Source organism: Cydia pomonella, chromosome 13, assembly GCF_033807575.1.
Source record: "Cydia pomonella isolate Wapato2018A chromosome 13, ilCydPomo1, whole genome shotgun sequence".
In the NCBI taxonomy this organism is placed as follows: Eukaryota; Metazoa; Arthropoda; class Insecta; order Lepidoptera; family Tortricidae; genus Cydia; species Cydia pomonella.
In genome coordinates this window covers 2,569,620-2,592,375 of record NC_084715.1, presented here as the reverse complement: position 1 = coordinate 2,592,375, position 22,756 = coordinate 2,569,620, and the positions used below count along the sequence as shown (strand labels likewise).

The 22,756-nt window shown below is 38.5% G+C and overlaps 1 protein-coding gene across 1 annotated transcript in view; it reads right to left on the bottom strand.

Moving 5' to 3' along the window:
- The window catches only part of LOC133523983 (G-protein coupled receptor Mth2-like), a 175,626-nt gene that overhangs the window by 10,670 nt on the left and 142,200 nt on the right, over positions 1 to 22,756 (bottom strand). The window contains exons 2-7 of the mRNA XM_061859735.1: positions 13,754 to 13,977; positions 11,541 to 11,767; positions 6,362 to 6,547; positions 5,104 to 5,182; positions 4,810 to 4,991; positions 3,573 to 3,698 (exon numbers count right to left, since the gene is read on the bottom strand). Of these exons, the coding sequence (XP_061715719.1) occupies positions 3,573 to 3,698; positions 4,810 to 4,991; positions 5,104 to 5,182; positions 6,362 to 6,547; positions 11,541 to 11,767; positions 13,754 to 13,977 (1,024 nt within the window). The remainder of the gene's footprint in view (positions 1 to 3,572; positions 3,699 to 4,809; positions 4,992 to 5,103; positions 5,183 to 6,361; positions 6,548 to 11,540; positions 11,768 to 13,753; positions 13,978 to 22,756) is intronic.

The following is a 22,756-nucleotide window of genomic DNA, read 5'->3' as shown; positions in this document are numbered from 1 at the left end:
TTATATTCGACGGAGCCGGAAAGGGGCAACTTCGGTGGCCGAAACTTGACGATTTCTGGCCGGAGGGCAAACAGTTATTTGTGCAACAAGAGAGGAAAGTTGGTATTTCTTACGAGTGTTGATTTTGAGTCCTGAGTAAGCGAAAGATTATATAATTGAATCACGAGCGAAGCGAGTGGTTCTAACTTAGAATCTTGAGCGTAGCGAAGGACTTAAAAACACGAGATGTAAAATAACTTCTCTCGTATGACACATACAACTTTTCACCTCAGTAGTGAGAACATATTAAAGGTTAAAAAAATTCAACATCAAGTAAAGTTAACCACATATTTATTTACATTCATGAATAAAAGGCATCATTATGACGAAAGCTTGTCTCACTCCCCGGAGTGACGAAAGTAGGCCTGTTCGAGCTGCTGAGGTGAAAAATGATTTTTGCTGACTGTAATATAATTAATTACAGACATTAAAGCATGTGTTCCAAGCATGTAAACATGTAAGCTGTTGTGAATCACTAAAAACTAGTGATATTTAAACATACAGTTCAATCATAAAATAATTTGGAATTTGATTACCATTCGCTGCTACAATTTCGAGGTTTCCGGGAATGCCAATACCAAAAATGATAAGTAATTGTAAATGATTTACCACGAAATATTCGGCGAATAAACAAACGGCGAAAAATAAATGTTTACTTTTCCATGTTATCGTGTTGTGTAATGTTTCAAATACAAAGTGATAAGTAATCGAATTTAAACTGTTTTTTTATGGTTTATCTCACATATTTTGTCACTCACGCGACATGTTTCAGAGCCCCTAGTGTAAATTTATTCGATTTCGTGACGTGACGTACGCGTTTGAGTTATGTGTCATTTAGTATGGGATTTAGAAACAGCGCGCCAAGCGGAACGTTTTGGACGTTTCGTTTTCTTTTTATACCACGACGGTGGCAAACAAGCATATGGCCCGCCTGATGGTAAGCAGTCACCGTAGCCTATGGACGCCTGCAACACCAGAGGTATTACATGCGCGTTGTCGACTCTTTAAAAACCTGTACACTCCTTTTTTGAAGAACCCCATACTATAGCCCCTCGGGAAAACCTCAGGGGTACAGAGAGCCTAGGACTCCTTTATCGGGCACTAACAGTATGAGTAGCGTTCACGATGGGCGCGCTTCATGTACGCTCACGTCTGAAAATATCGATACGAAAAAAGTGCCAAAAATACACGGCTTTATTGCCCATACATGAAGGTAGTGTATACATATTTTTGACACATTTTTCGTATCGATATTTTCAGACGTGACTGTACGACCATATAGTACGTGTCATTCACGAAGACGTGTGCCTTGACTGGTATTGACAACGCCGTCCTCCAAACGTCGGAGGTAAATTTTAAAACATAATACGCGATTAAGTCCCGTTTGTGTTAGACATCGTATCGTATCGTATCGTCATCGTATTGACATGTTATTAGGGCCTCCGCTAGCTGGCGCGGGTGCACGGAGCGGACGAGCGGGTTAACGAAAAATAGTATGAGCAACGCTAACTGAAGCGGACGCGTGCGGCGGATTTCACCTACATGTTGCACCCGCGTGCGTGCGCACGCGGCGGGCGTCCGCGTCAGCTAGCGTAGGCCCTTAAAGGTGACAAATCTACGCGTCATCGTGGACACGAACTATACTGGAAAGTCCCATAACCAATCTTGAACGTTACTCGGACTGTTAGTGCTTGAAAAAGGAGACCTAGGCTCTCCGAAACGTGTCGCAGGAGTGACTAAAGTACTTTAGTTAAACCGTATAATCAGCTTACTGATAGTGATAAGTAATCGCTATTTTCACAATTTTACACAACAATGCCATTGGGAAAAACCCACGACAAATATTTTCAATTTTTTTTATACTACGTCGGTGGCAAACAAGCATACGCCTGATGGTAAGCAGTCTCCGTCGCCTACGTACGCCTGCAACTCCAGTAGAGTTACATGCACGTTGCCGACCCTAACTAAACCCGCCCCCCCCCTCGTTGAACTCTGGCAACCATATTCACCGGCAGGAACACAACACTATGAGTAGAGTCTAGTGTTATTTGGCTGCGGTTTTCTGTAAGGTGGAGGTGCTTCCCCAGCTGGGCTCTGCTCTAGATCTGGAATGACATCCACTGGCTGTGCCCTACCACACAAAGCGAGACGACATTCACAATGCCCATACCTCTCTTTTGGACGTAGTTTAAGGACGTACCTGGGTCCAATGATAGTCATTCATAAATCAAGACAACTCTTTTATGGGTACTTACGTCATATTTTTTAATATGTGATTATAATGACGTGCATAAATAAATAATGAAAGCACATGACTATTACGTGTTTGTTTATGTGTATAAGAATACACCTCCTTGCCTTAGTCACAAAACAAAATAAACTTTTATCGCTTTTTTACACGAAACCCAAAGAGGCGTGGGCGCGATACGATACTAAAGAATGTTCGAGTATTCCGGTGTTGAGCAAAAGTCTTCCTTGCTTCATAAGGTGGTAAAATCAAACTTTGCTACCGTCTGAATCACATAATTTTCACCAGACTAACGCAAGGAAAATACTAAATAATTCGTGTCATCCACGATGACGCGCAGATATGTCAAATTTAACCTGATATGACAATACGAGAAAAGGCACGCGTTGTCGAGAATGATACGATCTATAAAACATGACACATCAAAATGACCGCTACTAAATAATTACCATTCGATAGGTATCATCACTTAACAGTCAATTTTGAACGAACTAATGAATAATCGAAATCTCAAACAGGAGCAAACTACTCAAAAACATCAAATTACTTCGCGAATCTCGTGCATACAATGCAACTTATTTATTTAGTTATTGACGACGGATGACCGAGCCAAAACAGCAACCTGTTGGGTCCCGCAGGTTGTAAGGCGTCACGGTAGATCTCGTCGGAGATGGCGGGACGAACTTGACGCCTTTGACAGAGACTGATGGGAGACTTCCGAGGATAGGGACACGTGGAAGAATAAGAGGTCTTTGCCCAGCAGTGGGACAGTATAATAATAATAAATTTATTTATTGAGAAGTCCTACAGCGTTTATAATAAATAATATACAAAAAACATGAGTACTTTTAAGCATAGCTGATAACAGAATGAATATCATAGTTTTTGAAGAATAAAAGGATCCTTTACGAGATGGTGTGGTGCAAATGTATGACGATCCACAGGTAATGGTACCTTATGGAGGTTGACGCTTACGTTACATCGCGTAGCTCCGAAAAAGTATTGAAGCGTTATTATTATATAGTAGTCTAAGCCATCCACGAAGACGCGCCCCACTCTTCTTTATAATCGCTTATAGTACAAGTGTGCAACTTTTAACCGTGTATTGCCGTATAGTAGTGTTTAATATGTATAGAAAGAACTACCACACTGATACACGGTTGCACAATTGTACTAAATCGATTAGGAAAAAGAGTTCGGCGCGTCTTCGTGGAGGGCACAAACTATACCCATGGAATGTTACATATTATTTATATCACTACTAGTGATAAATGTAAGAACTTACGCGTAACATCCTTCAGCTTGTCATAGTGTTTCGCGAACGCCCGCGACGTGCACACGAAGATGACGAGGTTGCTGAGCAAGATGGTCGCCACGGGCCCGTAGAAGTAGGGTAGGGCTGCTTGGTCCGCTGCAAATAAAAGGTAAGGTAAAATTATGTGATACGAATACGACTTCACGTCCCTCTAGAATGCAATGAAGTCAGCTAACTTCATCGCGTTCTAGGATGACTCTCGGTTAACAGAGCCAGGGTGACTCTAGGAATACCTTACATTGATATGTATTGATATGTATGATATCATGATTGATATCACATCGGGGAGGTTACAAAAACACAAACAAGCGTATTACATAAGACTGATACGACGTGATAATGTAAGTGTCGATTCCGAACACCAAGCAATTGAAAGGGATCCATATTGGGTTGCATAAAAGTTTAAGTCATATCTTGGATACGCATAACAACTTGTGTCATAATCATCATTGTGCATACAAATTAAAAGTCATATTATATTGTGTCATACATTTTAGCCATAATATTTGATGACATAAAGTACATAGCAGTTGTCATATATATTTTTTGCATACCTAACGAACCTAACCTAAAATTTTATACGAATTAAATTTATGACTATAACAATTATGACATAGTTATGTCATAATTGTTATAGTCGTCGTCGTGTAGCATAACTGGGTTTTTATCATAAATGAGTTCATTTATGACAAAAACCTAGTTATGCTCAGGAAAAATTCTAACTAAAAATATGACAAAAGTTGTTATGCGACCAGAGGGAGTCCGAATTGAAAGGGATGGACATTGTCATTATCACGCTGTAGACAACTATAACCATAATATCCATACAGGAAGATGCTGAGCTTCTGAATGGAGCAAAATGTCACCTGACCTGACAGTGACCATTTGCGCTACATGGCTGGTCCAACAATTCTACTATATTGACGCTAAGTACCGTTGATACTTTCTCAGAAATGGAAAGAAAATTGCATGGTTCTTCTGTCTGGCTCCGTAAGTCAAGTTCTGCATGTAAATCAAGTTCCTTACTCCTAAATTCCTTAAAATAAATCACCTTTCTCGGTCAATCAGTTATGATTCCTGTCTAGGACGGAGAGTTAATAGATCGTAGTCGTTTCGTAATACCTTTTCCATTAAACTCAATACTCGCGCTATGAAGAAAAGGCGTTATTTTTGTACTTTTCCAGAAAAAAAAAGATAATAGTCTTACTTTTGAACCAGCAGCCCTTAACCCCGAAGTTAGGCTTGAGATAAGTGCTGGGCACGGCCGGCGACAGCTCCATACTAATGGTGACCACCAATAAGATCACCGGTAGAACCACCGCGTACGCGCAGTACCATGCGAAGCGGCGTCGCATGCTTCTTCTACTTACGGAGGAGTTCAGATATCGCCTGAAAGAGATCGCCATTTTTAAAATCGGTAATGAAATTTTTAAGTAATTTACAAGCAATTAACAGTAAAAAGGGATATCGGCAGCATATGCTGATGATTAAAATAACTTACCTAACATTTAGAAAAATATCGAAGCTCATAACGTTCAACCAGAAAAAACAGGACACGAACGAAAACTGGATGAGGTACGCTGAAACAAACAAATAATATTACCATCCCAAATAACAATGTTCAACGTTTTTGCTACTCGTGAACATTAAAATTTCATAATGAGGACGTAATAATTTCTACGTATTTTACGTATGAATTTATTCCATCGTATTCTGAACAGAATAATTATTGGAGTATACAAATAGGATATAAAAAATGTAATTTAATTCAAAAAGGTAGACGAAATTAAGTTTAAGAATTATTTTATTTTCCTCAGATATTGTTGAAGTGAAACGTATGTTGTTGTAAAATCATCATCAAATCAATAAGACGGTTTGAGAGCTTTCGGCAATGAAGTTGTTTCCCCTGGGTTTAAATGTCAAAAAGCATTCGCGAAAACGATTGCCAACGTCACTAAATTTAAAATTAGGTATTCGCTCCAGACCAAAACGGGTAAAGACGATGAGGATGGTAATGGGAAAGTACTTGTTTTTTTTTAGGTAATTAAGTATATTCAGCATAAAAACTGCGTCCTAGCCCGCTGGGTGGGAGACAATTAAGCTACTGCCCAAACACTTGGAATAGGCGGTTTGCCATGTGTGTCTTGGCCTGCACTATCACAGGTAAATATAGCGTGATATATTTACTTGTGACCGTGCAGGCCAAGACAGGAAACGCCTGCACAGCCAGCTGCGTGGCCGCTAGGCAAGAGAAACCTAATGCCAAAAATGTAGAATAGCAGAACTTTGCCATGCGTGTGACAAGTCAGTAATGATATCATATAAATATATATATAAGGGTAAATACCCTTGATACTCGCAGTAAAGGCCAAGACAGGAAACGCCTGCCCGCCAGCTGCGTAGCCGCTAGGCAAGAGAAAGCTAAAAATGCCAAGCATTTAAAATGGCAGAGCTTTGCCATGCGTGTACCAATTCAGTACTGATATTACATATTCAGGCCAAGACGGTAAACGCCTGACCAGCCAGCTGCGTGGTTACTAGGCAAGAGAAGGCTATAGATAAACCTGTAGAATGATACGCCAGAGCTTTGTCATACTTGTGATTACTCGGTGACCGACCCATGCATATCAAGACGGAAAACGCAAGGCCCGCCAACTGCGTAGCAGCTAGGCAGAAGAAAAGTAATGCCAAACATTTAGAACGGTACGCCAGAGCTTTGCCATGCGTGTAACAACTCAGCAATGATATTATGTATTTACCCATGATAGTACAGGCCAAGACAGGAAACGCATGGCCCGCCAGTTGCGTCGCCGCCAGACAGGAAAAGGCTATTGCCAGACATGTGGAATGGCATGCCAGAGCTTTGCCATGCGTGTCTCGCAGCTCGGTGATGAATGTGTACACGCACGCCGTTGCAAGCAGAAATGGCACGGAGATTAGTAAACCTGTGAACAAATCGCGAATTATTGTAGAAAATGTCAAACTACCCGCAGCTTTGCCCGTGCGTTTCACTAGAATCGTTAGTAAGTTATTTTTCCTTTCTTTTTTCTTACAACATAATCAAAATAGCTTATAGAATGGCTTTAACTTGAAAAACGTGTGTTTCAATCTTCGTTAAGTGATTGTTTCCCTCTCTCACATTTGTGTTCTGATACTCCTGATTTAACAGTTTTATAGAACTGATTACGATTTCAGCTTATTATCTCTGAACCTAGTGCTCATAATACCCTTCGATCATTTTTCATACTTTCTTCTTCTTCTGCTGCCATGCCGCAAAGTCTTTTCTATGCTTGGCCATTCTTGTTAGCGTGGCCGCGTCCTTGATCTTTGTCCATTTTTTGATGTTGTCGAGCTAGTTCATCCTCCTTCTTCCCCTTCCCTGTTTTCCCTCTATTTTTCCTTCTATTATAACTTTCAATAGTTTATACTTTTCATGTCTATGTAGATGTCCAAAATATGTAATCTTTCTTCGCTTAACTGTGGCTAGTAATTCCTTTTTCTTCTTCATTATTTTTAGGATCTCTATATTAGTTATTCTTGGGGTCCATGATACTCTCAGCATACGTCTGTACAGCCACATTTCGAAGGCCTCTATTTTATTTTCCATTTTTTTATTCAGGGTCCATGTTTCAACATCATAATATAAAGTATGGATAGTACGTAGCATTTTACTAGTCTCCATTTATTTTATTATTTATTTATTTAAACTTTATTGCACAATATAACAAATAAAGTACAAATGGCGAACTTAATGCCTAAAGGCATTCTCTACCAGTCAACCATCAGGCTAAACAGAAACAGTAGTACGTGCAGGCATTAAACAAAAAGAAAACAGAATAAGTAACTTAAAACAAGCAAAATAGCGATAAATAATATATACTAACGGTTATAAACTTACATAAATATACTATAAATAAATATACATACATATATATTAATTTATGTACCCAGTGCAAAAAATACTATGACTACGAAGGACAATTAACCAGAGAGCTTGTCGAAAAAGTGCTTGCGCAACATACGCTTAAACGAGAGCTTGGTTTGAGCCTTTCTGATGTTGAGTGGGAGATCATTCCAAAGCCGGATCGCCTGAACGGTAAAGGAGTTAGAGACAAAAACATTTTACTAGTCTCCATCTTAATTTTAAGTTAATATCTTCTTTATACTTTAATTTAACTTAATCGCGTATACTCAAGCTTTAAAATTACCTCCGACATCTCGAAGACGGCATTGTCCCCGTGGTCTCGGTGAGGTACTGGCTAATTAAACATCTAGCTGCGAGAGTTCTTACAGCCCCATTCGAACTTTAAGATATGTCAAAAATTTGCTAAAGATACGATTTAGATTAGATATGTCAGTGTCAAAAATGACGTTTCTTCAAACAAAAACGTAACTTTTGACACTGACACATCAAATCCATATCGATATATATCCAAATTTTTGGGCCTTCCGGCTCGAGCGCCATATTTATAGTCACGCCTCGTGATTTATTCCTTTGTTTTTTGCTCATTAATATTGTTTAAAGTGTAATATCGATAGCTTATTATACAGTAAACTAATGTGGTAGTAAAACCACCATTTTGGAGTCAACGGCCGGTAGTCCACGTGCTACTTGTAAAGTCCAGCTATCACTTCATATAAGTGGATAAAATCACCGTACACTGTCTTGTACTAACCGTAGAATTTTAGTCGTATTTAAAGCTCCTATGACCTTGATACTGGCGAAATAGTCCCACTGGACTGAAGCCATAATTTTAAAAAAGAAGAAGAAGGAAATTTTCGACGTATCTTATAGTTCCAATTGGGCTATTACGCGCTAGCCACGACATCGCGCGACTGACTTCGGCTAAGGCGACAGCCACAGGTTGGAGCGAGACACAGCGATCGGACCTTTCATTCCCACCTATGGTTGTCGCCTTAGCCAAAGCCAGTCGCGCAATGACGTGGCCAAGCCGTAGTCTTGTGTATCAACTTACCCCCTTATTCGTAAACGTCTACTAAAGTTGACAAGCCGCTAATAATCGTTTGTCCCTTTCCGACGTATTGGTATGATGGAAAGGGACAAACAATTATTAGCGGCTTGTCAACTTTATTAGACGTTTATGAATAAGGGGGTTAAACGTTTTGCACACTAGGGATGGTTAACGTAAATAATAATGTGTAAAAATTGTGAGAGTTTAAATCAGTATCTTCCATGCTGACTGTTCTTGCATAGATTTTTTACCATAATAGACTGTTTTTTTAATAACGTAAATAATAAAGAATACCTACTTCAAATAGACAAGCAATTTCATGAGGACTTAACATTTGTATTGTAATCATAAGGTTTTTTAAAACAAGCCCGGTCCTCCATACAAACGTAGTTACGCTCTTAATCTAAAATGACCAGCTAGATTGCTCTGAAACTTTGTACTTTGAATAGTATAAGGTATATCTAGTCCTATAATTAGTTTATGTAGCTTCAGACACCATAGTTAAAAAAATACAGCGAATTTAAGTTTTTCAAACATAACTTTTTTTGCTCTATTTCGCTTACTAATTAAAAGACTAAATATACCTCATGTTGTATGTGCAAAGTTTCATTACAATCCAATATGTAGTTTCAAAAGAAGAACGAAATTCCGTTTGTATTGTAAGGTGAAATTCGCCCGAGCTTGCCGAGCGTAGGAAGCTATGAACACGTAGCGTGGGCTTAGATTGTTTCACAAAAAGTAGGAGTGAAGCGAAAATATTACAAATCCATCAATCATTTTAAAAATAGCTGTTACTAATGTAATTAGCTTTACTGTCGGTTATGTCCCTTCTTTAGTTACATAGGTAGAGAAAACTGACCATTTCTCTAGGTATTCTACAGCGGTATCGATATACGTGACAAAAACGGTGAGGTGTGCGTGGTAGTGTAAGATATAGATATAAGTTTTTTTTTTTTTTTTAATAAATCTTTATTTACTTAAAAACCTAACACAGTAAGTTGACGATGTACGTTGAGTTAGTTACAATACAGACGCTCGCGAGTAAGCACTTGTGTTTCATTACACCTCTCAGTCCCATACATGCCACATGGCGACCGTGACAGGACCCGAACCTGCAATCTTCGGATAAATACAAATACGGGACGCGATCCTTCAATAAGGTGACAGTATATACGGGACGTATGGCAACCCTTATTATCCTACAAGTGAAAATTTCCCTGGCATATACCGCGCAAGAATGTCAGTCACGTGGGCGGCCTTGACCTTCATATGGTGTACTGACTCGTATGTGCGTGAGCTGCGTTAAAGGTCGATCTTCGTTTTAATAGGGCAAATCTATTATTGTTGAATCCCAGTTGTATGCAGGGGCCGGCAAGCTCAACGAAATTGGGTACTTGACACATGTTGAGTATTATAACAAAATTTAGTTAAATGGATAGAGAATGAGCCATCCATTATAAAAAAGTGAAATTTAAAAAATTATATTGAGATCATTAAAAAATACAAGGCTTCGAAATATTAAAAATAAAATTTTTTTTTGTCTTTTAAAAATAGAAAAGATAATGGTACCATTCGATTCTTTACATTTTATTGAAAAATAAATTGTATGACAACTATACACATAAACGCAATATTTCAGGGTCCAAATGGCAATTTCCTTGATCTTCCATACATTTAGGACAGACTTATATGATGTGACGTCACATCACCTTATCACCTTGTTAGAGGCGTTTCAATCGTCGACTGCGAGCGTCAGACTTTAACTCTCATTTCTGATCTTTGTGTTGCTTAAATGCCATGAGTCCTATATAGACATTTGATCCTCAGGAAAATCAAGATCGTTTGACATTATTTACAAAAAACAGTCAAGTAGCCAATTGTAAAACAATAGCGATAACCAGCGATAGCAAGAAGTCGAAATAGGTAGTGGTAGTGATATTTTTAGAATGTACCTATTACCTAAAAATTCCTAGCATTGGTTAAATAGAAGTTCACTTTATTTATGGCTTTTGGCATAATAGGTAAAACGGTACTAAATAGCTATAGCTAGTTATAGTCTAACCCTGGGCAGAAATAAAACTCGGATTTTCATCGACTGTTTTCAAAAGACACTCCATGTGGAAAGAAAAACTTTAGTCATGTAAAACTAAAAGAAACTTTCTTAGGGTCTGCTCGTTAAAAGTATCTGGCTACGGAACTATCTATGAATTTGATAAATATTCAACCCTCAACTTGAGGATTCACGGTTGAACTTAGAATTGCGAAGTCGTCTTGATAATTTTATCTAAGTTTTTGCTCATTAATGTTGTTTAAAGTGTAATTACGATAGCTTATTCTGCAGTGAACTAACGTAGAAATGTGCAGCTAGGTAATAAAGAATGAATCTTGAAACGCCTTTCTTTAGTCAACACCCGGCATTCCGTCGTGGGTATTTGTTAAGTCCAGCTATCACTTTACTAAAAGCAATTACCGAACAACGTCATGCTCTACGAACACACTGTTATCATGGACGAAATCCAGTAGCGGATTTGCAGACTTAGTAGCTTTAGGCCCCAAGCCCCACATTAAGTACTAGCCGCCCTTTTCTCGGCACCTTTCTATATAGACTGCTGCCCTTAATATATAGCCGCTCTAGGCCCGGGCCTACTCGAGCCTTAGGGCAAGTCCGCCACTGGTGAAATCATCATTATTTATTTATTTAATTTATTAGATATTTAAAAATAGTGGAATTTTGGTATTCGATCGCATTCGTCGAAATTGTCTTTTTAAGATCTGCCATTTTCTATGGGACATTTAAAACAAGGTTGTGTACCATCTTATCCGGTTCGCCACACTGGCATTTCACTGATTCACGCTATCCCCATGTACACTACATGCACACCGACGCCTATCCTTATTTGGTCTAGCAGGCACCAAACCCGTCGAGGTTCATCATTGGAAACAAATCAAAAAGAGAGGACCTTACCTACGGCGTAAAGTATGAGCGTAGTAGAAGTCTTAGCCGTCTCCACAGGCTGAGGGAAGCACACCAAAGGTAACGTGATACCCGCGGGATTGGACTCGTTGTAAAACGTCTCCATGCAGAAGTCTTTGGTGCTGAGTAGAGGGGGCTTGCTGAATGGGACGAAGAGAGAACCGTTAACGAGGAGGTAGAACTCGTCTTCGCTGATTTTGTCTGGTTCCAGTTTGTATCTGTAAAGGAAATTAAAATTATATCCCTGATACATAATTGTCTCCTAGAAAGACACTTGCCTGTCATTGTCATTTTGAAATCCAATCTTTAAGCATTTGTTTGCTGATAAGTACTTTGCTCCTGATTATAAACAGAGATGGAGATTTGTTAAAGCGATCAAAAAGTTGAATTCGTCGCCCCTAGTTTATACGAAAATGATACCAAAAATAGGCCGAATAGCGACAGGTACAAATAAATTGCAAACTGCACCGCTGGAGCCACCTTTTCCTTTCTGACGCGTAGCCAATTTCTTAGCTAAGGCATTAGATCAGCTAAGTATGAGGCAAAGAACAATCGCATCAAGTGACCAATGATGCTCTGCTGAAGTGTTTGACGGTGAAAGTTCAATATAGCCTAGGAACGTTTGCTACTTAAAGGATGATACCATAAATGTGTCAGCAATATTTTCATGTGCTGTAATAAGCATAATAATAAGGAAATACCTAATAAGTCACAGCTTATAAAAACTGATATGTCACATCGCATCGTCAGTTTTCCTTAACCATCAGAAAAATGAGCAACAAATTAAAAGGAAGCTGAATTTGAGTATGACCCTTATTATAGTATAAATCGTCTAAATATGACGCTTTTATTGCCTTATTTCCTATATCTGTGATATAACTACGTTCGTTAGCTAATAATGTTGCCATCGGGATACTTGGAAGTTTTCCCTCTTGGGATGGAATCAAGTATGCGCAGAAAAGTTTTGGGAAGTTTCTGAAGCAACGCATTAGGTAATAAGGTATTGATACGGATACAGTTTGACAGATTATGATTACACAATTCATCATAAATTAATCATGAGAGTTAGGAACAACACGATAATTAAGTAATAAATAGTCTGTTTCGAAACTATTACTACGTTTTCTTGTTTTTTTCCAAAAGGGATTTATTTATTTCTAGAAAGTTGTATTCCCACAAGTCAATAAAAATATCAAAATAGCGTCAGACTCGTATATATGCCGTAAGTATATAAATACTATTTTAGATTTAAGCTAGTTATAAATTTAGTATTTGTACAGGTACTGTAATACCTCTGTATATATAAGTATAGTTCTATCTAGTTGCTAACTTATTATGTAAATAAATGCGTAAGTAATAAATAGCAAATTCAACTCATTTTCAAAAATATTAAACCAAGAGCCGACTTTACTAAAATCAACTGCGGAACGTCATGCTCTATGAGCACACTTATGAAATTAGAGAAATCATCATAATTATATTTGATGGAAGCATTTGGTGTCCTCTACCTCTAACCGCGGCTGGCTAGGGCCCTAGAGGCCATAATTTATCCTTAAATATTATTAATGTTGATATATTACCGTAAACTGGCTGAAATTTATTTATAACCTAAAACATTGGTTCAATCCCATGTGGATCCCAATTTGACGTTGGCTTAATCATCGACAATATCGATGAAGCCCATATTACCCAAAGTTTGATTGAACCAAAAGACACGTTTTATATCAAGTACGCGTTTACTGTAACCTGGGGGTTTCCCATGATGGTCTCAACGTTGGTTGGTGTCATAGCTCCTGATGTGAGACTCGTTGAACTTGTGGAAGACGGGCTGGAAGGTCAGGCTCCGCGAATGGCACTAGTTAGGGTACTTGCAGCTAACGTGCCGTACCAGAAGAACTATAAACTAGTTGCTAACTTATTGAGTTTATAAAATTCCTTCCAAATTACCGGAATTAAATGCATTATGTCAGGAAATTTAAAACAAACGGCAAGAAATGCTGGATGACATCACAGGGCATTCCAGAAAAGTGTCGGGTACATGACACTTTTTTTAACACTTCTAATAATGGTTAGAAGACATTAAATTCATCGATATGTAATACATATTTCTGCAGGTTATTAAGGTAACTACCATACGAGTCACGTCCTCGACAAAGTTGACCTTTCTGCGGAATGCCCCAAGTATGTGTTGTGTTGACTGTCACCTGTCGTAAGTACAGGGGTTTCCCACGATGGTCTCAAACACGTTGCTGTCATAACTCCAGATGTGCGACTCGTTGGCCTTGTGGAAGACGGGCTGGAAGGTGAGGCTGCTCCGTGCGCACACCGACCGCGTCGCGCCGTTCTGCATCGTGAACGTGAGGTTTTGACCGCTGTCGCAGCACTTTGGCACGACTGGCAGCTGTTTCTTGATTTCTTCGTCTTGGTCCTGTGGAAGAAAAATGTTGGTGAGATTTTTGGAGATTGTAAATAGATAAGGTAAGTTGTTTAAAAATTTTAAGTGAAAGCCGTTTTGGTTAGATATGGGAAATTTTTTCTAGACAGTTTATATTCCTAAATAAGTAATAAATATCACAAAGTTTGTAATATTTGCTTCGTGACAATTCATTTTTAACAAGCAGATTCGGCGAACGATACTATTATGCTTAGAATAAATTTAAAAGTGGAATAATTACTGCCTTGGGTGACTACCTGTAACTATTCCCATGCAGAAATCATCCCTAACTGATCTTTCTGCCTGTAACCTCTTCTGCGCTAAACCGATTTTAATGAAATTGGGTTAATTGTTTGAGGTTAGAGGTACGACATTGGATAGTTTTTATCAATCATCATCATCATTCCACGCAGACGAAGTCACGGGCAAAAGTACCAACCAAGTCAGCAGTAGACGTCACCAAGGGCACGTCAGATATCAGATAAAATATTAGAATGAGTCACTATATATATATGATAAAGATAACGTACTATCATATTTATTCAGTCCCACCCAGCTTTATTTGTGATGCATGTAAAAAATATGACATGCCAAATTAGGTCACCAACTACGTGGCGAGGACAGTCAATTAGGGACGTCATTTAGACAATGATAAATCACACAAATCATCCTGAAGGCCGAATCTGTTTCAGCGATTTGAGATGGTTTTACAATTTGATACGACCTTGACCGTGAGTACGAATCAGCGATAGTGGCGCACTTCGATTGTTGGTAAAAAAACAGGACAATTAGGAGTTGTCTCATAAGGCATATCGCTCTAAAAGCATACTTAACGTTCCTATGTAATGTTTGGACGATAGTCGCATTAAACCAACAGATACGTAGGATAGGACCATTAGGTTGCTTCAGATGCCCGAAGGGCAAACTGTCCAGAAATAGGAGCACCGTCGACTCAGGGAGCGAGACAAATTTCCACGTTTCTCGATATGCTTAGGAAAATCCCGATCTGCCTGATCTTACGATCGGCCGACATAGGTGTCTAATTATTTACGACGCCCTCCCCGTTAGGTCATCCGCCTTTACAATAGCAATTAATGGTTTCTAATTCTTATTTATATTCTTATTCTTATCAAATTGTTAAACAGAACCGGCCTCCTTCTCAGAATTCAGCTCGAGTGTTCCTCTTGAACTTTGGCGTTCATAAAGAAATTGAACCGACGCAATATATTTAAATTGGTCACGTAAATAAGACGACGTGCCTCGGTAAAGCTTGGTTACCTGGACGCTGCTTAAATGTTTTTTTGTCATGAAATAATTTGAAAAGAGCCAAATTATTGTGGAGACTGAATATTAAACCTCTATATTACTGATACGTGCTCGCGCGACGTAGATACTAGTAGGTATCCAACTTCTCGCATTAAATTCATTATTTGATTCACCTGTCCTCTGTATCCTGCTGTTTTTACCTCTATCAAATTGTCTTTGTTTGTTTCTGTACATTTATTGTCAACTATGTGAGGTGTTCAATAAAGAGTATTGTATTGTATTGTATTGTATTGTATCGTCACGTCACCTCAGGCTCACCTACTCGCATTTGATTGAAAAACTACATAATTATATTTTACGAGTGTGGTAAATTTTGTAATTTTATGCACTAATATTTTTTATGATAATGATCAATTAAAAGATAAGCCACATATTGCTACTGAATACTGATAGTTAGGCAGGCACTATCATGATAAATATTAATGAAATTTTGCTAATGACACTGATAAAGAATTATCACCATGTATACACTTGAATTAAAAACATCAAGATTAATCTATTAACTACAGAGTAATATCTCAAGCGTTTACCTCTCATACTTACTTACCTACAAATTCACAGTAACACGAACTTATCTAAACAGATATCTCTTCCAAGCAAAATTTCAGGTTACCGCTCACCTAATGTTGATTTCGTACCTTGAGCGCGCCTTGAAGATAAGGCGTAATTTACTACACACATGCCGATATCAGATAGAGGAGTTGATGGATAAATCTGAGGCGAGGAAGAATTCCTGGCGTATTCTAATCGCTTTGAAAGAATAGATGAGTCCAATACTCAGGCCAAGCGTTAGAAGTTTCATTTCTTTGAGGATTTAACAACTGGAGACGCCTTGTCTGTGATTTTCTCTTCAAAACAGTCTGCCGATGTTTACGGGAGAGGGGCACGTCAAATGTATGGATATTTGTACGTTACGCATGTCAAATAAACGTCAGTCCATACAATAAATATGACCTATGACTTTGACTTTAACTTTGACAATTGGGGGAGGTTTTCGGCAGATGGGTAAGCTCTTAAAGGCGAATCTGGTACTATTTATACGTTTCTAGAAATCTACTTTGTTTTTAGATGTATTATTTGGGTGATATATGAATTGATTTCAAGCTTACATCGTTATTTATACTATAAATTAGGGGGAATTTACCATTTGTTTTTGTTTTAGTTGGGGGTTTGAGCTTTAAAAGTGCATATACAGTGGGTATTATGTACTTCTTCAGCATAGTAAACCTTCATATGCTTTTATACTTACTGGTTTACCTAAACATTCGGCTACTCTCAGGCAATATTACTGGAAACCACGGCTAGACCGGATCATATAAAAGCAGCGAACGCAGCGAAGTGTGGTGCACGGGCGGGATTCATCTATCAGCTTTTTCGATTACACCCGACGAATGCGTGAATCGAGTCGTGCTAACTATAAAAAATGTTATGGTTGGTAGAAATTGTAGAGCAGTAAGAAACAATTAAAGATTTAAAGGGTAATGAAATAGTTTAACTATTCGACCAGGACTATAATGGCACTGCTCGGGCGGCTATGAGATACATCAGTTATCTATCTGCAAGGGTCGGGAAAACGCCCATATACCATAATTTAGAACCAATTTATGAGTCGAAAATGTTCGTTCACAGTCTACAGACGTCATTCGGGCATATTTAATTATTGACATTGGTATAAGGAAATCAGTTGTACGAAACAGCGACATGATTTCAAAATGACGTGCATTTTTCTGAGCCTCGGTTATCTGACAGTAGAAGGAAGTCACGTTGTATGAAGATTTCGACCCAAGCAAGCTTACATTTTTCCCACGCCATACGTTGGCGTCGCTCGTCTTTCCCTACCAATCACTCGGCACGTAGCAATACAAAAGTATGGAAGTCACGTTATATGAAGATTTCGACCCAAGCAAGCTTACATTAATTTTTCCCACGCCATACGTTGGCGTCGCTCGTCTTTCCCTACCAATCACTCGGCACGTAGCAATACAAAAGTATGGAAGTCACGTTATATGAAGATTTCGACCCAAGCAAGCTTACATTAATTTTTCCCACGCCATACGTTGGCGTCGCTCGTCTTTCCCTACCAATCACTCGGCACGTAGCAATACAAAAGTATGGAAGTCACGTTGTTGTATGAAGATTTCGACCCAAGCAAGCTTACATTTTTCCCACGCCATACGTTGGCGTCGCTCGTCTTTCCCTACCAATCACTCGGCACGTAGCAATACAAAAGTATGGAAGTCACGTTGTATGAAGATTTCGACCCAAGCAAGCTTACATTAATTTTTCCCACGCCATACGTTGGCGTCGCTCGTCTTTCCCTACCAATCACTCGGCACGTAGCAATACAAAAGTATGGAAGTCACGTTGTATGAAGATTTCGACCCAAGCAAGCTTACATTAATTTTTCCCACGCCATACGTTGGCGTCGCTCGTCTTTCCCTACCAATCACTCGGCACGTAGCAATACAAAAGTAGAAGGAAGTCACGTTGTATGAAGATTTCGACCCAAGCAAGCTTACATTAATTTTTCCCACGCCATACGTTGACGTCGCTCGTCTTTCCCTACCAATCACTCGGCACGTAGCAATACAAAAGTATGTATATAGCAAAGTAGCCAATGCAGTTGCAGTTACAGTTGAATGGTACCTTATTAAATGTAACTTTTAATTTTGAATACGTGCAGGTTCTAAACAACCATGTCTGTGCTAGCTTTTGAGTTATTGATGTTCTTTCATGAGTGACAAATATAGCTAATATGTCCATGCCATTTTGTAAATGTTTTTTGGTATTTAAATTCTTGAATTTGTACCTAAGTACCCAGATACCAATTGACTCGTTTGCGCCACTGATTTATCATATCATACGACTTGCAAGAACCTTATTAAAACAAATGGACATTGACGGACTGTTTAATCTTAAGCATATAAAGATATTGTCATTGTGAAATAAATGTCCCGTTTCGGCGTAACGATATGACGTTATGGCGACCAATTTTAAGCAAAGCTATAATGCCACTGGCGAGTAATTTTTATATTCAAATAAAACTGTGAGAAGATCTTTTACAAGGGCAGACCGAGAAAGTTTTACGTCGCTATCTCGCTCTTACTCATTATCTAAGGACGAGCCTTACGGTCACTAAGAATGGTGCTAGTTCAGTGTCACTCACGAATTCGAGCCAATCGTGCAGTCTAACGCAACTCATCAACCAATCGCGTTGTGGTGTTAGACTGCACGATTGGCTCGAATTCGTGCGCGTGACACCGCTGTACTGGCCCCATTCTCATTACACGTAAGGCCCGTCCTTAGATATATACGTCAATGTTTTTACTCCATTTACAGAAAGTCGGTAGAGTAGGAGTGAAGCTTTACCTTCATCACTGTTTGAGTGAAGTACGTATACAAATATCTTGCCCTATAGAGCCTGTGCGGAAAGAGTGTCGTGAAATGTATGTTCTCTTTCCGAACAGACTCTAACGGACTTCTTTGCAATAATATTTATATGTTATTAACGAGTCTAACGCGATTAAATATCATTTAACCTTTTATCCGACGTTTCAGCCAGGTTGCACTAGGTGTTGTCACGGAAGACATTAATGACATTAAATATGTATACAAAACGCGAGAGAGCCTTAAAGGTTTAATGGTATTAGAGGTCTGAGTATAAAAAGATGGCTCCTTAAGCCAGTTGAGGGTAGATGAAAACATTACATGATCAAAACATGTAGGAAAAAGTCAGGTCGTTCAGTGACAGATCCAGGTGGTTTTGTATTTGGTTGGTTAACCAATAAATGTTATAACTACCCGAAAATGTACAAATAGTTTGTTTACTTTTATTTAAATACATAAAGATACAGAGTATAATCGGAGAACTCTATACTAAAGTAATCTTATAATAGTTAAAAATAGGTGTATTTAGTGTGTATTTTCCCACGTCTACGAAAACAGTTGTAGAACAAAATGGATTCCATCACTCAAAAAGCCTACTGAATGATCCCTTTACCGCTCCTTGCCGAAAGACGCCACGTCGCATCAATTGCGGCTTGTTTATTTTATTTTGTCATAAATGAAAGACGTGCTTGCAAGTAATCAGATGTTGCCGTGGCACCATTGTTACCTCAGAAGCTCCTATTAAATTCCGGTTCCCGATCTCCTATCAAAGATAAGGGAAAAGGCTGTTAAAATTGAGTTGTAGGAAAACTATGCATTCGTGAACATTCACCGAGGCCCAACAATTCTGTATAATACGTACTTTACAGACAGCAGAAGTTACTGCGATCTTTTTTCATGGAATTGTCCTTGAATATTGACTATAGGCAGAATGTAGTAGTATGTATGTATGTATGTATGTATGTATGTAGTATGTATGCCCAAAATTTTAACTTGCATTTATTAAGAGTCAAATGAACTTGCTACCAAAAAGCCGCGGGCGTTTCTACTAGCTCTAATTTCTTTGTAGTACAATTTCTGGCAAAGAAAACGAATACCTGTCTGGTATTATATATGTTGTTTAAGTATTAGTATATGTTGTTTAAACTTTCATGTTCATTTCATGTTATTTCGGGATGTCGTTTTAAAATGCGAGCTTCGATTGTATGGCGGCGGTTAGGTTCGTATGAGTCTTAATTAATACTTTTATTTTTTTTGATATTATTAGGATACACTGAAAAAAAAACAATTGAAATTTTATTAACGTTTAATGCTTTTAACAGTTCCATACGAGCCTACCAAACAAAATAGTAAATTTTACTGTTCCAAAAGGAATAGACGCTATACTGTTTTGAGTAGCTAAAATTTAGTGACTGTTCGTTTATCTTTATCGTTTTTAGGGTTCCGTAGACAAATGGCAAAAAACGGAACCCTTATAGATTCGTCATGTCCGTCTGTCTGTCCGATTATGTCACCGCCACTTTTTCAATACTTAGAAATGTTCAAACAGTCAACGTTACTGTTTTGTATGTTACTGTTTTTCAAACATTTGTTGTCATTGTATAAAGCAGTTAATCTTAATGAAAATCACTTTAATGTGTGCTCGATTGATCATATTTTTTTATTTACTAAGGACCGATACTTTACATTTTACCTAATGAAAAAAGCGCATCTCAAAGTGTTACATCACGTCTGTTGCTACAAATAATTTAGAAGGAAAGTGCTGCCCAGTCGAGGTTTTGTTTGAAGGCCAATTAGATCCATCTCAAGTGTGATTCGGGTCTCGTTAGCTTACAACTGTTTATTGACTTACACAAACAATATGCAGGTTTAAAAATGTTCTGTTTATGAAGAACTAAGTGGTGATAACTAGATAAGTACCATAAATGTAGAATTTTGACGTTGTGAGCATGACAAGAGATTATTTGACCCTGAAGAGTGGGGCGAAACTGATCCTTTCGGGCATTCTCGGCTGCGCTCAGCTCAGCATTGCTCCGAGAAATTATTAGGGTTGGCACAACTTGACGTCCCTTTGCGTGCACAACCACAGATAAGATAAAGACTTGAATTTTGACCATCCTAAATAACGGAAAAGCCATCCTAAATAGCCATACATTAGAAACGGACAACATGATTCATCCCTAAATCGCTGTCAAACTTCGGTTTTGTAGGAAGTTATTTTTCTGTACGGAGTACAATTACTGTGTCCTGAGATAGTGTTGGTTGATAGTAAGCAGCTTACATATTGCAATAATGTGCGTAAGTCATGGATAGTCAAATAAAATGTCAGTACCAGTCATATGAACGACTGAATTCAAAACACAGTTCATTTAAATCCTCCGTCATATATTTATTTATGTACTAAATGTTTTATGGTATTCAAATTTTTTTTTTTGCGTATTTCACTTTTTTGTGGTGAAATCTTTTATGATTGCGATTTCTTGCGAACTTTGCATAGGTTAATTCTTTTATGTTGTTTGGTAAGCGGTCATACATTTTTATGGCCATTAGTAACAAATTTTGCTATAAAGCTTACTGTTATAATTACTTGTCACTGCACAAGCCTACGTAGCCTAGGGAGGCGAGAACGCAAGTCATGCTAACTGGTCAGGTATTCAGTTGCTGTGCACACCCTCCCGCTTCTTCAGGCCATGTGCGTGCTTCGTTTAATTCCACTGTTTTATTGCGAGTTCTTATAAAACCTGAAATAATATATTTTTCTTAATTATATGCGTTAAATCCGGGTCATTTAACACATTAGCCACATTGGCTTAATAACGGTAACACTGTTATACGGTGGCATATGTAGTGTTGCTATGTTTTATCTCTGGCGCATACGTCATACGTACACGTTGGGGTAGACAACAGTTACTTAGCGGGCGTTGACAGAAGTAGTCGTGTTGCAGCCAAGTTCTATCCTCTTAAGGCCCAGCCATAGAAATGAAAAATCCACTGGAATTTGAACCTATAGTGCACGGAATACAGTAGATTTTAATTTGTTTGAAAATTGCACGAAACAAAACAAATGCAACTCTGTCCTAATTGAATATGATTTAAATTTCATCGAACTGAATAAGTCCTATAGGTAGGACCTTGGGCCTTACGAAGCTATAGTAACTCTTATCCTAAACTTCTGGTTCCTAGGGTCACTACAGCATACTATTCAGTCAGTCAATAGTCTTCTTCTCTCATGTCGAGGTTCCCCTAAGCATGGATGGATGGATGGAAATAATGGATGCCCAGAAACCAGCGGTACTGACAGCCCGGACCGTGGCGTCTCTCAGGTTAGATTCAGAGCTCAGCGGGTACGCTGGGTTATCTATATAACGTTTGCGGTGCTGTGTCGCAAGCACATCGGATAGCGTCAATAGTTAAAAAATGTAAGCGTGACTACCCACTTACCAGTGGCGGAGCGTCCATAAAACTCGATTCCCACTGGCTTGCCCATTTGGAGACATCTGCGAACTATATTCTAGAAATCCCAAAGATATGAGAAGCCAAATAAACTTCGGCCTACCTAGAAAACATTGTTGGCACGCCGCTACTGTTACCTACTTGGATCATACCTTCAGTTCGAATGATAAAGCAACGCTAAATAAAGATAAAGCAGCAAATATTAACCCATGTTAATGTCCTTAAAAGATTACAAAGACAATTCGTTACCTAATTAAATATTTCCAGAAACGATCGATCCGTAATCGATAGTGAACAAATGCCCTAAGAGTCGTAATTGTTGACTTAAATACTAATAATACTACATTTATCTGTACCCCAATAGGCTTTGAATTTAGTAAGCTGAATAGAGTTCAATTTACACTACCAAATTTTGACACCCAGGAGGAAAAGGTTAGTTATATTTGGTTTGTCACCTATACACTAGTTTAACTGTACCCCTAGTGTAAATAAATTCGATTTCGAAACGTGACGTACGCGTTTGCGTTTAGTCACATTTTGTATTGGATTTAGAAAGAGCGCGCCAAGCGGGACGTTTTGGAAACTCAAAATCCTATACAAAATGAGA